Below are 16,638 nucleotides of genomic sequence, written 5' to 3'. Positions count from 1 at the left end.
ATATGCTGCCAAATTGATAATTCTTTTAAGTGTGGATGTATATATTTAAAATGAACTGCTTAAGTGACTTTGGGGAAAGATATTCAGAGTGACTGGATAGCATTAGATAGAATTTTATGTTTGAAATTTAAGAAATGTCAGGCTTCTATTAAGACAATACACTTGAGGCTAGAAAATATTTTTCTTGGAGTTGCGGACTCTCATTATTCCTGCTCGGTTGTTATAAAGATCAATGGCTTCCAGGCTGATTACCCAATATGAGGAGAAGGATTTCTTTGGGGATATAGAGCAAAGGATGGATTTGAGATGGCTTGGACATCTTTAGAGTGATGGGAATGTTAGTTGTTGTTAGGGCCTTTCTCTCCTGCCAGCTCTGAGCTGTGCTGGGGAGTAGTAAAAGTGTGTTTATAGCAAGGGTGAGGCCTTCTGTGTTGCTAATTTTAACTTCTTATAAATTACTACACTCAGGGTCTAGATTCAGTTTGATAAAATCCCAACACAGCTTCTGGAAATTGGGCCAAGGCAGAAGAAGTTCTATTTTAGACTTGGTTTAAAGTTCCTGCTTAATCCAAATGGAGTGGTTTTCTTCCTTGTTTTGAATTATTTAAAGGCTGAAAGCTGCAATAGTTTGATTTAATGCTTTTGACAAAAAAATAGATAATCAGCTCACTGGCTGGTTTGTAAAACATTCAAGGTTTTAGTCAGATACTTTGGTCTTTTCGTTCTGCATTGCCAAAATTCACCAAGAAATTGGTGGCTGGGGTTTGAGACTGGCCAGACCCTCTTGGTGACGGAGCCTTGCAGCTGTCCAGCTGCTGTGCCCGGATGCTTCGGGCTTTTGCTTTGAGGACATGGCTAAACCTTGTCCATCTGACACCCATCAGGTGGTGCCATCTGGCACCCTGCGATCTAACCAGCGACAATCCCAAATAAAACACGAGAGCCGCTGACGCCCGCCGGTCGCTTTCGGCGACGAGCGGCGCCACGTGTTGCTGTTCTCTCCGCTGTTGCAGACAACGTCCCGGAGGAGCTGAAGGACCCCTTCTACATCGATCAGTACGAGCAGGAGCACATCAAACCCCCCGTGATCAAGCTGCTGCTCTCCAGCGAGCTCTACTGCCGGGTCTGCAGCCTCATCCTCAAGGGGGATCAGGTGGCTGCTCTGCAGGGACACCAGTCCGTGATCCAGGCGCTGTCTCGGAAGGGGATTTACGTCATGGAGAGCGATGATACACCTGTGTCTGAATCTGATCTGGGCTCTGCACCAATCAAAATGGTTAGCTTAATTAAATCCACCTAATCGTCTCCTTTTTATTTAACGCTATTTAAAATAGTAAATGGAGTGAAGAGCTCTTAATTTCTAGGTCGTTAACCTTAGGAATGTTTTGTTTTAAATACAGTTTAGAACGTACCTTTTTTTCAAAGGGGTTTTATTTTCCAATCCTCTCTGTTTCCCTCTTTTAGAGTTCTCATATGGCAATGATTGATGCTCTTATGATGGCCTACACTGTAGAAATGATCAGCATTGAGAAGGTGGTTGCCAGTGTCAAGCGTTTCTCTACATTCAGTGCCTCAAAAGAACTGCCCTATGATTTGGAGGATGCCATGGTTTTCTGGATTAACAAGGTAAAATTTACTTTGGGAAAAGCCTGCCCGTCTTTTCTTGTCACCTTTGTGATTTTTAAAACGGATTCTGATGCGTGTCTTCCTTTCTTACTTGTGCATTTCTATTTCTCTCTACTTTTGCAACTTGTTTTTCTTAGGGAAGAATAAAGGTGGTAAATTTAAACAGGATAATCAGGAACTAGCTTAGAAAAACAGTCAAAATCGGATTCTTTATCTTCAGACAGGTTGCTATGAGGTGTTTTTTTTGCTTGGTGGGGTTTTTTTTAGGTGAAGCACTGTTTCAACGCTAAATAAGAGGATGGATTTAACTCTGACTAGATGGAACATTTAACAGAAATGCTGACTTTTTTCCAAGGGCAGTGGTTAAGTTGCTCTAATTCTTTTGAGTGACAGGAGTCACATTTCAAAGAAATGGTGTCCTTGCAAACCCAGAGTTATGATTTCAGCTACTGCTGATAGAGAGTTGGTCTAGAAAACTGCTGTGCCATGTTTTTCCATGAAATTGTTATGTTTGGAGCGTGAATTGGCTATTAAGTAACAGGAGCAAGCGGAACACTTGTGGAAACATATCCAGGTGTATTTTAATTCATTTTCCGTGCTATGCCCTTTTAGGTGAACCTTAAAATGAGAGAGATAACAGAGAAAGAGATTAAATTAAAACAACAACTAATGGAAAGTCCGGGACACCAAAAGGTAAAACAGATTTGTCTTCAGTTATGATACTGTGTGTTGATGACGAATGGATTTAAATATCGGTATTTTCTTTGTCAGAGAAGTGTTGAGGGCTCCAGTCCTCAACAGTGAGATTTTCTGCATGCAGTTTGTTTTGTCTCTGTCATCAGTGCCCTTCCTTGCCTTGGAAGCCCACTGGTCTCTCCTGACTTTTCTTTAAGTTTCAGTAGGATGAAAACAACTTGTTTCAACTAAAATAACCTGTATCAACTGTATGTGGGGGTAAATACGACTCAGCTTTCACAGCACAAAATATATGTTATATATTTTGAAAGCTCTTGGGGCATGTTCTTTTTGCATGGTTTATTTGTCTGATGTGTATTTAGGGACTTATTCAGGTTCTGTCCAGGAAGGATACTCTTGGCATTCAAATGTTATATATGTGTGTTTGTAGTTTTTTTCCAGCTTTTTCCCTTGAAATTATATCAGAATGCACTAATATTGCAAAATGTAGCACACTTTCATTTCTGGAGAATGTCAAATAGATCTTTCTCCAACATAATAGCTATCTGAACCCACAATTAGTGATTTCATAAAACCTTAAGATAAATTATAAATAACATATTCTTTCCTCAAATTGGCACTGCTGAGCAAAGACCTCAAAGTGTGACCCACGAACAAGGCACAGTTGTTTAATTCTCATGTTAGTGGCAAAGGTTTTTTTATGTGCCTTTTATGGAAAATAATATCCCTCGGCAAAAAAGAGCTGCTTCATTTACAAGTTGATCTGTGGTCTAAAAGATCTCGTGAATTATTTGACCCTATTGGCTTTTGGGTCTCATTTTAGTACCTTTACATCTAAATTTCTAGGCTACAAGCCCTCTGAAATATGAAAGTGTTTATTGCTGAAGTGCATTTAAGTATTACTGCTTTTAACTTGCATTGCTGATGTTCCTTTCCTATTCCTACGTTCCTTTCCTTGCTTCCTGAGCAGTCTCCTTCCAAATGGTATTGGAAATTAGTACCTGTAAGTGAACTACTTTTACACCAGTTGTCATCCACAAAATCATGGCTCTCTAAACTTCCTCAGAGTGTTTGCTTCCATTCCAATGCTTCTCAGCTGCTCTTTGAGAAACACCCTGTGTGAGCTTTTGGGTCATCAGGCTTTGTTTTCATGACGTGCTTTCTGCATACTGTACAGCATACAGCATACTCACTTTGCAGCATCTCAAAATTGCTTGACACTGCAGGAGCGAGGGAGGAGTAGCAATTAAAAAAAAAAAAAAAATTAGAAAATGACCTGTTGAAATGATTGCATTTGCTGGGTTTTGTTGTAAGTGGGAAGTGATGACAGCGCTGAGGTGAGAGAAAAGCTGGGTGGCTTAAACGGCTGCCTAATCTTGGAATCCACAGTTAAGATACTCAGATGTTTGTGCTTAAATAATGCTCTTACACCGCTCCTGCACCTGCTCTGGTGCAGATTTGTAAATCTGTCAGAGCCAGGGCACTGCTGTTCGCTGAGGTGGGCTAGGAGATTGGCCAGATCAGTTTGGTGGGACATTTGCTGGGACTGTGTTAAGGAGCCTGGAGCTGGTACAGAGGGAGGGAAGACAGGACAGTTTGCACATTGGAACTAGATACTGATTTTTCTTTGTGCTGAAGTGTGAAATTGGAATATCAGTTCCAATATATATTTAAAAAAAAAAAAAAAATACAAAAACCCCACAAAACTGTGCTTCTAGAAATCCTGCTTTCTTTCATCAGAGTTTTCTGAGTTTATTTCATCTTGCAGAGATTTTCCTTTGTTCCTTTGCTTTCCTTAGCTTTGATGCCCTTTCTCCTGCCCTTGCAGGAGCTGGCGTTACTCATTTTCTCTCTGGGAAGATGAGCTGTTATCTCAGTTGTTAATTCCAAAGGGCAGAGCACTTGGAAAAGGCAGGTGTGATCAGGCAGCGTCCCCGTGATCTCTCTGCCTTCCCACGGAGAGCTCAGCCCCACTGCAGCCTCCTAATCCTTTGTTTGAACCGAATCTGGGGGCTGCAGTAAAAACTTTAGACATCTGAAATTAAAGGAAGGAGTAAACAAAGGTTGTCTCACCTCTAGTCCACTTAGATTTTAATGGTTTACTGGCAGGTTTTGTAGTCTCAAAGCTGTTGTCAGATTCTGTCAGTTCTGTGGGGTTTTATTTTGTAATTTACATTTGGTTGGGTTTTTTTAAATTCAGAATTATCTGTATTTCTGAAGCGCCATTTGTGCAATTATTGCATACAAATGTCATTCATCGTGTGCGTGGGCAGGAGGTTTCCAAACCACTACACTCATCTTGGAAAATAAGGAACAATTCAGAGTTTTCAGTATAAAAGACTAAAGGGTTAAGAGAATAACAACCGAGCAATAAATAAGGAATTAAATTAAGTCCATAAAAACTCCCTTTGATGAATTTGCGGATTTTTTCACCAAAGCCAAAAGAAACAAGGAATCTTTACAGATTTTAGTTCTTGGTATTGACTGTCGTTGATTTAAATTCCATTTAAGCCTATTGGGAAAGAAATATTTGTATCTACTTTAACTACAGGAGGAATTAAAGCTGAAAAAGAATTTCTGAAGGGTTTTGTTTTTTTTTTTTTTTAATGTGCTTACTTTAAGTGGATAAATGCTGACCCTTTCAAGCTAACCAGTTTACCTTGGTGTGCACACTTACTCTCCCAGCCTTAACGACCGCATTCCTAGTGCATAATGGATGTTGCTGATGCCTTTGATTTGTTTCTTGTTTGAATAATCACCATCCTATATCTCACTGTTTCTCTCTGTGTAAGCCTGATCTGATGCATGCCCTCTCGCACTGCATGCTGGAACCAGTGGAATATGCTCGTGTGGTACAGTATGATTCCCATTCCATTACATCTTCGTGGAGTGCTCCAGGCTGGGGAAAAACCCGATTTGCACCTGAGAAAAAGGACAGGGAAAATAGCATTAGCATGCAGAGATAGCTTCGGGTTCCTCGGGAAACTTAGCATAGCATGTGCAAAATAAAGAGAAGAAACTGGTTCTCATCGCTCCAAGCCATCTTCATTGCTCTGAACAGATTTTTTCACAGCCTGTGCCATCCTAAATTGACACCTAGGAGTGTGTGTGTGTGTGTGTAGAGCTTTCCCAGGCTGGCTTGGGAAGTGTAGGATGCCGTTGGTTAAAGCCAGCTTTCCTCTGATGAGTCGATGTGTGATTGGTGTTTCTGCAGAGCAGACAAGAGGTTCTGTTCAGTCCTGGTGCCATCGATGCCCTCGGGTGTCCGAGGGATGTTTTCCCAGCACTGCCAAGTGTTTCTGCCAGGCCCTGCAGTGCATTCAGCTTTTGCTCTCCCACCTGCTTTGCTGCTCAGTTTAGACACAGCCTCCCATAGCGTGTAGATGCTCAGGACACAGCAACCCTGGAACTTGCAAAACTTGCAAGAAGCAATGCCAAGATTTGTTCTTCAGCTGACTGGCTTTGGCAGCTCCAGATTCCCTGAGGGCTGCGGGGTGGTTTGCACCAGAGCTTCATTTTGATCTGTAGTAAATCAAGGGGAGTTTTGCTGGGGACGTCCTGGCCTCCTCCTCCCTGACTATTTCGGTGGTTTTTATTTTTGCACACCTGTGTTGCACACAGATGTGCCGTGTTCTGGTTCTCTCTGAGAGAACTTTGCTGTCTGTGGACACGACAGCAAATCCATGGATGTGGGTAAGGTATGAGAGATCACCAGCCCATCAGAATTATTTTTGCTCTGTTTGGTTTTTCCCAAGTTTTAAGTGTTTTCATGTAGTTCCCCGTGTCTCTTTCTTTCGATTTGCTGCATTTGTGCATCTGTGTGGAAGGGCTTTGAGTTAAATTGAATATAATAATTTAAAATGTGTGAACGGAGCAGCAGCAGAGATTGCTGCTGGGCATGAGGAGACCGGGTAACAGATGATCAACCTGCCCTAGTGGAAGGCTCCCTGCCCGTGGCAGGGGGTTGGATTAGGTGATCTTTAAGGTCCCTTCCAACCCAGACCATTCTAGGATTAAAAGGGAAACACCATTTCCTTCAGAATTGGCTTCCACGGGCAGAAAAGCACGACTTTGTCAGCTGGGTTTGACTTGGGGCAGAATGGCAGAAAGAATCCAGCAAAAAGAGTTTTCAAGGCTTAACACAGATTCCTTTTTCTTTGCTTTTTTGGTTTTTTTTTTAAATCTTTTTGCCTCTTCAGCACGATGTGAGCCCTTGTTTTCTCTCTGTAGGTGCGTTACAGAAGGGACCACCTCTCCAGCAGGCAGTTACCCTATTTCCCTGTGCTGGAAGATCTGATGAAGGATGGTAGCGATGGTGCTGCTCTTCTAGCTGTGATTCATTATTATTGTCCAGAGCAAATGAAACTGGATGGTATGTAATAAAGGTTTTGAGGGAATAAAAGGAATTTATAAAAGGCTTTCAGGCTTTGGAAGCTGAACTAGAAATGCATGAAAAATTAAAAATGCAGCACGTTTAATAGGTAGTGGACTATGGCAAGTTGGAGGCAGGTCATTTAAAAAAAGAATCTTTCTTGGATTTTTTTTTTTTTTCCACTTACTGTATTTAGAAGACTGTGTTCTGTGTATTATCTGAGCTACAAAAGGATCCTTTCTTTTCCAGTTTTAGATGATGTGGCTTTCTTTGCTCAAATAACTGAGCTCAGTTTCAATGCCATAAAAATGGAGTACATGTCCACCACTGTCAGCTGATAATTCTCCTGTTTTCCTTGGCATAGTTTGGCATTTTAAAAATCTAGATTTTGAAAGAGTTTCTCTCAATCTGCAGAAATTGTCACTCTTGAGCATTGCAAAACTTGAATTCTCTTCCCCAGGAAATGTTTTTCTTGATAAATCAATGGCCTTGTTGCATTAACTTCTGCAAATGAACATTTTGTATTGGTTTTTAAATTCTCAGATATGTTGTACCTTGCAGAGCTCCTGAGTGTTTTCAGAAGGAACCAGCCCCGTGAATCCTAGGAGTAACCCTTTATTATATGCAAATGGAGATGTCTGGTTTTCATTGCTTTTGTATTTTGTCATTATGTGTGCTCTCTGTAGCCTGTTTACCTTTTCTGTGCTAGACAGAATCCCCCGTGGATTCAAAACTGAGTGCAGAACTGATCCTGCTCTCTGTGGTTTTCTTCCTCCTTTCCCTGTCCCTCTGGTACTGAGCAGGTAGAGAAATGTCACTGGTGGCCAGTAAATATCCAGTGCTGGTGCAGAGCCTGGGAAGTTCCTGTATTTTGTGTTTCTGTCAGCTGGGGGTGGAAGGGTGATCCCTTGGGCCTTACTCAGCCCTCTCTCTCCCCTTCCAGATATCTGTTTGAAGGAGGTGACATCCATTGCAGACAGCCTCTATAACATTCAGCTTCTGAGAGAGTTCTCAAATGAGTACCTAAACAAATGCTTTTACCTCACCTTGGAGGACATGTTGTATGCTCCTTTGGTTTTAAAGGTAAGAAACGTGACAAAATTTATATTTTTCAGTGAAATGTGGGTAAATCATGAGTGTTTCCTTAATGTGAGGTGTAATTTTCCTTTTTTTTCCTCCTCTTTCAGCCTAATGTCATGGTGTTCATTGCAGAACTCTTCTGGTGGTTTGAGAATGTCAAACCAGACTTTGTACAACCGCGAGATATCCAGGAAATAAAAGATGGTAAGTTTGTAACCACAGATAACTGATAGCATGTTATTTAGAAAATATTACATTGCAGTGAAACTGTTGCCTGGTGGTGTTTCCTTGGGAACTTTATTTCTACCCAAGGTTTATTCTTGCTGGGGATCTTTGAAAAGCAGTAAAATAGAAGGAAAATTAGTCCTAGATCCACTTGAGTTCTAATTTTTTAGATGGATGATTTTTTAACAGGTAATTCCCCCCCTAAACCCACTAATTAATTACTGATTTGTAACTTCCATTAAGCTCACCAGAAGACAGATATTTTAAATAAAGACCAGCGCGGGTTACTCTGTAGACAAAGTTCCCATTCTACCCTCTGCTACCTGAGAGCCTCGTGTGCTGTTGTGCTCCTTCCCTGGCCCCTCGGAGCTGTGCTGATGCTGTCCCTTTGTGCCCAGCCAAGGCAGCCATGCAGCAGAAGAGCAGCCGGCCCCCTGTCCCCATTTCCAACGCCACCAAGCGCAGTTTCCTGGCCGCTCCTGCCAGCCCAAGCCCAGCAGAGCTGCAGCCCCCAGCCCCGGCAGCCCCTGAGGCCTGCAGCAGGTACTACCTGCACCCCGAGGAGCCTGAATACCTGTGAGTCTGTCTTCATGTTGTTCCACCTTCAGTCTGTGCCTCTGTTTGGGTCACCTGGGGATTCGTGCTGCTAAATGTTGTCCTTTTGCCGCAAGCTGAGTGACCTTGGAGCACCTCAAGGGGCTCCAGTGCTGGAGCAAGCTGCTCTTGTGGAAGGTGTCCCTGGCCGTGGCAGCGCCTGGAAATGGATGGTCTTGGAGGTCCTTTCCAGCCCAAACCGTTCTGGGGTTCTGTGAAAACAAACTTCAGCATGATCTGATGTGCAGGAAGGTTAATGAAAAAGGGTTTTAGCTGACGTAAATTTCATGGTGACCTCTAAGTTATTTCAGCCTTTATTTTGTCTTGAGTTCACAACCTCTTAAATCCAATGTGTTTAGGAACTTAGTTTAATTTCAGGAAATAGATTTACTTCTGTGTTGTTAAATGTGAAAAACTTCTCTCTAAGGAGGTTCTTAAAATTGAATGATAATATGTTTTAAAGAGGATGAGGTTAACTTACCAGTGTGGCTTCACAATTTGATATTTTTTCTGATTATAAAAAATAATCAGATTCTTTGTAGTAATGAATTTTTGCTTTCCTGAATTAGTGGCAAAGGAGGAAGCCCTGCCTTCAGCCCTTCCCATCCACTGCTGCCTTTGAGGCAAAAGCAACAAAAATCTTTACAGGGAGAAGACAGCCCTGGTAAGCCTACCTTGAATTCGCCTTTCAACAAGCAATGAATGTCAATGTCAATAAAATATTTAATTAAAATATAGGTTATTTTCTATAAATTATTTAGAATTGAATTAAACTGCAGTAACACTAGCGGGTGAGCATGTTGAGTTTGAGTAAATCTTAAAGAGCTTTTAAGAAACTTAGTGGATTTTAATTTTTTTCAGACTTTGTGTCTGGTGGCAGCTGTAGCAAATCTGTTTTCTGCTGCCATCTGTTGGGGAAGGAGTTGATTCTGTTTTTATATTTGCTATTAAATGAGGTAAAAGTGCTGGTCTAAAGACCATTTCTAAACTATCATCAATTTCAAACCATTCCAGGCCATCGGCACCGCTCGAATTCTCTGACCCGCGTTGACGGGCAGCCACGAGGGGCAGTTCTGGCATGGCCAGAGAGGAAACCCAGGTGAGGGAGGCATTTATTTATTGCAGCATTGCTTGAGGAAGTGATACTGTGACAATTTGATTGTGGTGATGTGGCATCACTGCCCTAGGACTGCACTGACAAGTCACTTAATTTTGTTTTCTCTTTATGTGCACTTTCAGAGCTGACTGATTTTAGATTTGCAATTGAAAATACGTCAGATGTGATTTTCAGGAAGTGCTGTTGAAAATTGAAGTGTCTGGAGTTGCTCCTTGGTATTACTGGTCACTCATGATACAGGATGCATTTTTAAAATAAAACGACAATTTTAGCCATCTGTACCGTGGTCTTTATTTCAACAAATCGTACCTTGTCAAGTCTGAGTGTCAGTAGATTCTTCTTATCTTTTCTAGGCCTCTTTCTCAGCCAACACCATTTGCCCTTCATCATTCTGCCAGTACTGATGTGGACCCTGGCTCTGGTGACAGCATTAGCCTGGCCAGGTCCATCAGCAAGGACAGTCTTGCTTCCAACGTCGTCAACATAACCCCCAAAAATCAGCCCCACCCTCCGTCGGTGAAAGCTAACGGGAAGAGCTTGCTGAACAACGTGGAAATGGAGGATGAAGACGAAGAGCTCATTGCAATCATCAGATCCGAAGAAAGGCCAAACCGTGGTGACCCTGAGGTGCAGAGTGCAGCAGCCAGGGTGCCCAGCGTAGCGGCCACAGCGTGGTCTCCAAAAACAAACAGCGACCCTTCGGACAGCAAACCCGAGAGTTTTTACCTGGAGCCTTTAATGCCTGCGGTCCTGAAACCAGCCAAGGAAAAGCAGGTCATCAATAAAGAGGATGAGTGTGGGGAGGGGAAGCAGAGGAGTTTTGTAACAAAGAGATTAAATGAAGGACACTTGTCTTTGCTCCGCAAGAAAGCGACGGGCAGTCATGGTGAGCATGACCTCAATAGGACTTTTACTCCAATTTCTAGCTCTGATTTCACTCCGGTTGCAGATCCCAGTTCCGCAGATGCAGTGGCCCTGGGGGAAGCAGGTGTAGAAGCTTCCAGACCTTTGGCTAGTAGCAGTTTAGATCCTTCCTCTCAGGAGCTATCCACTGGAGGATTCTTTCTTCATGCTGCTAAACCTGACGATGAGGTAACAAGTAAAGTCAGTGTGAGTTATGGGAAAGGTCTCAACTTGCACGTTCAGGATACAACCTGGACTATGGTGAGACAGGACTCGGAGCCAGATCTCTTGGACATGGACGACGCTGACCAGGATTTGGTGGCCATGGACAACCATCCTATAGTCACCAAATACATTGGCGAGGAGGAATCCGCCAAGCTGCAGGAGGATATGAAGGTGAAAGAACACGAGGACAAGGACGATGCCAGCGGCCGCTCCAGCCCCTGCCTGAGCACCATTTCCCAGGTGAGCAGCGTGTCCGTGGCCAGCGGCAGCGTCCGCATGACCAGCTTTGCGGAGAGGAAGCTGCAGAGGCTCAACAGCTACGAGACCAAGTCCAGCACGAGCAGTTCCCAAAAAACCACGCCAGACGGGTCAGAAAGCTGCCCAGCGCCACTGACCACGTGGAAACAAAAGCGGGAGCAGAGCCCCAACAGGCAGAACAAGGACAATGTTAATCTTTTAGCTTCGGAGCTGGTGCAGCTCCACATGCAGCTGGAAGAAAAGCGCAGGGCCATAGAGGCTCAGAAGAAGAAGATGGAAGCCTTGTCAGCAAGGCAGAGGCTAAAATTGGGCAAGGCAGCTTTCCTGCATGTTGTTAAAAAAGGGAAATCTCCTGATGGTCCACAACCTCTTAAACCGGAGCATTTTGCAAAAGAATATTCTCGGCACAATGGGGAAGATTTAGACGAAGTTTCTTTGGGTTCTAAATCTGAGGAGTTTCTGGTGAAAGAGGAGGAGAGAGAAGAAATGCTCAACGATTCTCAAGAGGTGGCAAAAGTAAAAATGCAGGAAAGCCTGGCTTTTGCTGAGCAACACAAACCAAAAGACCCTGCTGCTCTACACGATTTGGAAAAAAGTAAAATTATTTCTGTTGCCCTTCTAGAAGACAACGTGACTGAAGCAGATATAAATGAATGTGACCTTTCTATCGAGAAGCTGAATGAAACAATCAGCACCCTGCAGCAGGCCATCTTAAAGATTTCCCAGCAGCAGGAGCTGCTCATGAAATCTCCAACAGTGCCATCCCCAGGAACAAGAAGTAACTCTCAGGACCAAAAGGCGAAACCTTCGATTCATTTCGTTGAGCCCCTGTCTCCAACTGGAATGAACAGCCTGCGGAAACCGCCGCGGTTCGGCCAAGGGAGGACTCCCCGCCCAGGAAGGCCTTCAGAGCTGAAAGTCCCTAAGGACAGGCAGCAGAATTCAGCACGTGTTAAAACCCCCACTCCCAGCCTAGAAAACCTTCCACATCTGAGACCTTTCCCACCCAATAGCTTGGCAAAGACGCCCACGGAAGTGGGATTGGAGAGCAGTCCTGATCATGGAAGTGGTTCCCAAGAGAAGGGTTTCTTTGATACCTATAGACTTCATGATGAGAGCAATCAAAGGGCACTTGTTCTCTCCACCTCCAAAGATGCAAATATTCTGTCTGAAATGAGCAAAGAGGTGAATAACAGCTTCAAGGAAACAGGGCTGAATTCTTCTGATGGCTCAGGAAAAGAAAATGTCCCAGTGGATGAGCCCCTGAGAAGCAAGGCTAATCTCATTGAAGTAGATTTGTCTGATTTAAAAGCTCCAGATGAAGGAGAACTTGAAAACCAGGATAGCTCCACGGATATGATTAGTGAAGGTGATCAGAAGTCTGGTGTGGGTTTTTTCTTCAAGGTAAATGCGTTACCTTTCTCTCTTTGGTTCCTGTTACACACTCACCCAGCATTAGAACTGGCATTTCCTAGTCTCCTGATGGAGCACAGCCCTCACTGGTTGCAATATTTGGATATAAAAAAGCTGCACTGAAAAACAATTGGTTTTGGAAAACCAGAGATATCTTCTCTCGAAACATTTAGCGTCTTAATTTGTGCTTAGCAGTGATTATTGTCAATACTGCAAATGTGCTGAGGTGGTGACACTTTTAGTTTCTCTTTCAAGAAAGTCAAACTAGTCTCAATCTCAGGGAATTTAACTTCTGGGGTCTTTGTAGTGTGATTAATTTTGACTGGTTGTCAGTGCACTGGGATTATTTGTGGTGTCCATCCTGGCCCACATCACAGTTGCATTGTACTTTGCAGGTCTAGAAGGTTTTATCATGATTAAAGATTTTTAAAAACAAGTCAGAGTAAGATGAGCCCCTTTTTTTCACCTCACAAACTTAAGAGAACACTAAAACTGTGTCTTAATTTTTTCTCGAGCAGTAAGAGGTTTTGATTTACACTCATCAATTTTAAAAATGTAAATATTTCCAAGAGTAGTAGTTATTCTTCAAATTTTCCTGGAATCATCAGCAATCTTGTGATGTCCAGCTTCATATATTGTCCACTGTTCCTTAAAATTTCCATCGCTTGGATTTTGCAGGATGAGCAGAAGGCAGAGGACGAGCTGGCCAAAAAGCGTGCGGCGTTCCTTCTGAAGCAGCAGCGCAAGGCCGAGGAGGCTCGGCTGAGGAAGCAGCAGCTGGAGGCTGAGGTGGAGCAGAAAAGGGACGAAGCTCGGTAATGATGCACAGAAAAGAATTCCCCTTTGTTTTCAGATGGAGAAGTTGTTCCGCGCTGGATGCACTGATCTTGTGTTCCCTTGGCAGCCGCAAAGCTGAGGAGGACCGGATACGGAAAGAGGAGGAGAAGGCTCGGCGAGAACTCATCAAGCAGGAATATCTGAGGAAGAAACAGCAGCAAATTTTGGAGGAGCAAGGGCTTGGGAAGCCCAAATCCAAGCCCAAAAAACCCAGGCCAAAGTCGGTCCATCGTGAGGAATCTTACAGTGACTCAGGCACAAAGTGTTCTTCTACACGTAAGAGCCTGGATTTGTTTGCTCTCTCTGAGTTTCAAATCTGCTGTAACCAAATGTGTTTGACATTTTCTCTCCTGTTTTGTAGCTGACAATTTGAGCAGTGCTCAGTCTGGTTCCAGTCTGTCTTTGGCCTCAGCAGCAACAACTGAGCCTGAAAGTGTTCACTCTGGTGGCACTCCCTCGCAGAGGTACAGCCGGCTTCTCTTGGGTTTCTCTGGTCCCGGGGGATGAAACAGTTTTGGGCTTCAGGGCTGTTAGCTTCACCTCACTGGCAGAGGAGCACAATCAGCACTGCTGAATGCATCTGGTTTGTGTGACTGCCAACTGCAGTGTTCTCTACAAACTTGCAATTTTTTTTTTTATTTTCTCCCAGAGGAGTCAGAGTTTTGCTTTGATTTCTATCAAGGAGAATCTGACTGTGCTGGGGAGGATAAAGGAAAAGAATCTGTTCCATTCAGGGACAGCAGCCTTTACGTGAGATTACAGGGCCAAAGCCCAAAATCTTAGCATATAACTTTTTATTTGTTTCCCTCCCAGAGTTGAATCAATGGAGTCCTTACCCATTCTGAGCAGAAATCCCAGCAGAAACACAGAGAGAGACTGGGAGAACGCTTCCACAGCATCTTCGATTGCTTCAGTGGCAGAATACACAGGTGCCTGCTTTGTTTTAGTTTAGTTTGCTTTTATTGACTTTGTTTTATTAATTTATTATGAATACCAGGTCAGGAGAACCTGTGATGTGTTTCATGTTGTTTTTGAGAAGTTGTCAGGTGTATTTTGTTCTGTTTAATATCCCTAAAAGTAAGTCATTCTAGAAAAATAATGAGGGGGGTTTTTCCTTTATTTCACTTTGAATGAAAATCCTAGTGTTCATAAATGTCAGGCAGATAATTTTGGCTTATTTATCTTCCTTAGGTCCAAAATTATTTAAGGAACCCAGCAGCAAATCCAACAAACCTATTATTCACAATGCTATATCTCACTGCTGTCTTGCTGGAAAAGTGAATGAACCGCATAAGAACTCAATATTAGAGGTAAAAGTTCAAATTATTAATGCACTCTCAATCACATGGGTCTGTAATGCTGATTTCATAATCCCACTGATGTATTGTGTGAATTCCATTTCCAAAAACGTGGCTGTGCAGAGCAATTTTGCTTTCCACGCGGAAAACACAATCCTGCGTTTAGAGTTCTGCCTTTAAGTTTATCAAGGGCCTGAAAAATGATGTTAAGAGGAACAGCTATTCAGCTGAAAGCTTGGCGTGATTCTCCCTGTGCACAAGCGCTGTACCCGGTTGTTTTTGCTGCAGGAGCTGGAGAAGTGTGATGCCAACCACTACATCATCCTGTTCCGCGACGCCGGCTGCCAGTTCCGAGCACTTTACTGCTACTACCCCGACACGGAGGAGATCTACAAGCTGACCGGGACTGGGCCAAAGAGCATCACCAAGAAAATGATTGATAAACTCTATAAGTACAGCTCGGACAGAAAACAGTTTAATGTGATCCCAGCCAAAACCATGTCGGTGAGCGTGGATGCTCTCACCATCCACAACCACTTGTGGCAAGCCAAGCGACCCGCGGTGCCAAAGAAGAGCCAGACTCGGAAATGACACCCAGCCCCTGGGGAGAAGGTTGGCTCGCTGGGATTGCGTTGAGACAAGACATGTTTACCATTTTCCTCCGGTTCGGTATGAAATGTGCAGAACCATAGACTTTTTTTAAGAAGCTTCGTGGCGGAGAACCGTGGATGCAAGTTCTTGAGGATGAAGGAACGTTGCCAGTGTTTTTTACGAATGATCAATCTGCTGTTACACCCAATGCTAACTACTGCGGCTTTCAGCTGATGAGGGACTGTGCATGTGGCAAGATCTTGAACAAGTGGATTTCCTTTTACTTGAAGCTTTTCATCGGTACAAATTGGGAATAATTTAATTCTCTTTCCTCTCCACCTCATTCCCTCCTTTTTCCCGGCGTTCTTAAAAGTTGGCAAGCTCCGAACTTGGGTAGAAGGATTGAACGGATCTGGGGTGAAGTGCTTTGGGTTTGGTTTGGTTTTTTTTAAACAGTCTTTAGGGAAATCTTCCTTTCAGACCTTTTTGAGGAACTGTTGAATACATCCAGTTGTTGTACTGTATCTACTGCCAACGTAAGTCCAGCTCTCAGATTTCTGAAAAAAGCCCCACCTTGTGCTGCTCAGAACAGAGTTTACTTGCAGGATCTGTGTAGGAAAAGCATTGCCAGGATCGCAAAAGCCAGTCTTTTTCTAAAAAAATAAAATAAAAAAAATAAAATTTTAAAAATGGTTCACAAAAATAAAGATCTCTGGAATACAATCATGAAGAGGCGTAACAGGTGCTACTAGCTGGAATGTGCCTGAAACTTAAGGCAAGCTGAATGGAGCCCAGCGATTACTGATTTCAGTTTCAGGTAGTGTCCTAAAGATTTGTTTGCTTTAATAAAGGTGGATGCTGGTAGGTATAGAACATTTCCACTCTGAGCACGCTACTCCTGTACGATGGTGCACTTAATGATCACAGATTTTAATGTTTTTATTACATCATGAAATGTAATTCTACTTTCTTTGTCCTGTCTTTATTCTGAATGAGCAGCATGCTCTACAATGAAGAGTGTGTTATGTTTTTTTTTTTTATTTTGGGTGATATATTAATATATATTGATTTGTTTTTCTCATTTGAAAGCAATTTTTAAAGAAGAGACATTTGCATTTGTTTCAAAAGCCCAAATAAGTCGAATGGCTTGGATTTCTTTTCATGTTGAAATATTAAATCTTGAGTTATGACCTTAAAAGTCTTCGTGTTTCGGCAGATTAAATTTTTGTCTGTGGTAACAGGGTATATTTGCAGTTCCTTTTTTTTTTTTTTTTTTTTTTTTAATTTTTATTTTTATTCTTAACCACTTCCATGTCTCGTTCTTGGCCCCAGCTGGTTCCCAAGTAGGTTTCTGTAGCTATCCCCTAATTAAATTAATCTGCTAACGAGCTCCTGCTCCGTGG

At 42.9% G+C, this 16,638-nt stretch overlaps 1 protein-coding gene across 5 annotated transcripts in view; it reads left to right on the top strand.

The window, feature by feature from the left end:
* The window catches only part of CAMSAP1 (calmodulin regulated spectrin associated protein 1), a 36,074-nt gene extending 19,641 nt beyond the window's left edge, over positions 1–16,433 (top strand). For 3 of the 5 annotated variants that reach the window (XM_058423072.1, XM_040083185.1, XM_040083189.1), the window contains exons 3-19: positions 1,014–1,276; positions 1,465–1,626; positions 2,239–2,319; positions 3,293–3,325; positions 6,553–6,694; positions 7,638–7,777; positions 7,882–7,978; positions 8,398–8,575; positions 9,163–9,257; positions 9,608–9,692; positions 10,064–12,500; positions 13,188–13,324; positions 13,414–13,622; positions 13,708–13,810; positions 14,160–14,275; positions 14,538–14,656; positions 14,933–16,433. In XM_058423072.1, coding sequence (XP_058279055.1) covers positions 1,014–1,276; positions 1,465–1,626; positions 2,239–2,319; positions 3,293–3,325; positions 6,553–6,694; positions 7,638–7,777; positions 7,882–7,978; positions 8,398–8,575; positions 9,163–9,257; positions 9,608–9,692; positions 10,064–12,500; positions 13,188–13,324; positions 13,414–13,622; positions 13,708–13,810; positions 14,160–14,275; positions 14,538–14,656; positions 14,933–15,235 — 4,700 coding nt within the window. In that variant the 3' untranslated portion in view covers positions 15,236–16,433. The remainder of the gene's footprint in view (positions 1–1,013; positions 1,277–1,464; positions 1,627–2,238; positions 2,320–3,292; positions 3,326–6,552; positions 6,695–7,637; positions 7,778–7,881; positions 7,979–8,397; positions 8,576–9,162; positions 9,258–9,607; positions 9,693–10,063; positions 12,501–13,187; positions 13,325–13,413; positions 13,623–13,707; positions 13,811–14,159; positions 14,276–14,537; positions 14,657–14,932) is intronic. The other 2 variants (XM_040083186.1, XM_040083187.2) reach the window with 1 other exon arrangement.
* Positions 16,434–16,638: the final 205 nt, after the last annotated feature.

This window comes from Hirundo rustica, chromosome 20 (genome assembly GCF_015227805.2).
Source record: "Hirundo rustica isolate bHirRus1 chromosome 20, bHirRus1.pri.v3, whole genome shotgun sequence".
NCBI lineage: Eukaryota > Metazoa > Chordata > Aves > Passeriformes > Hirundinidae > Hirundo > Hirundo rustica.
This window is presented reverse-complemented; position numbering and strand designations above follow the sequence as displayed.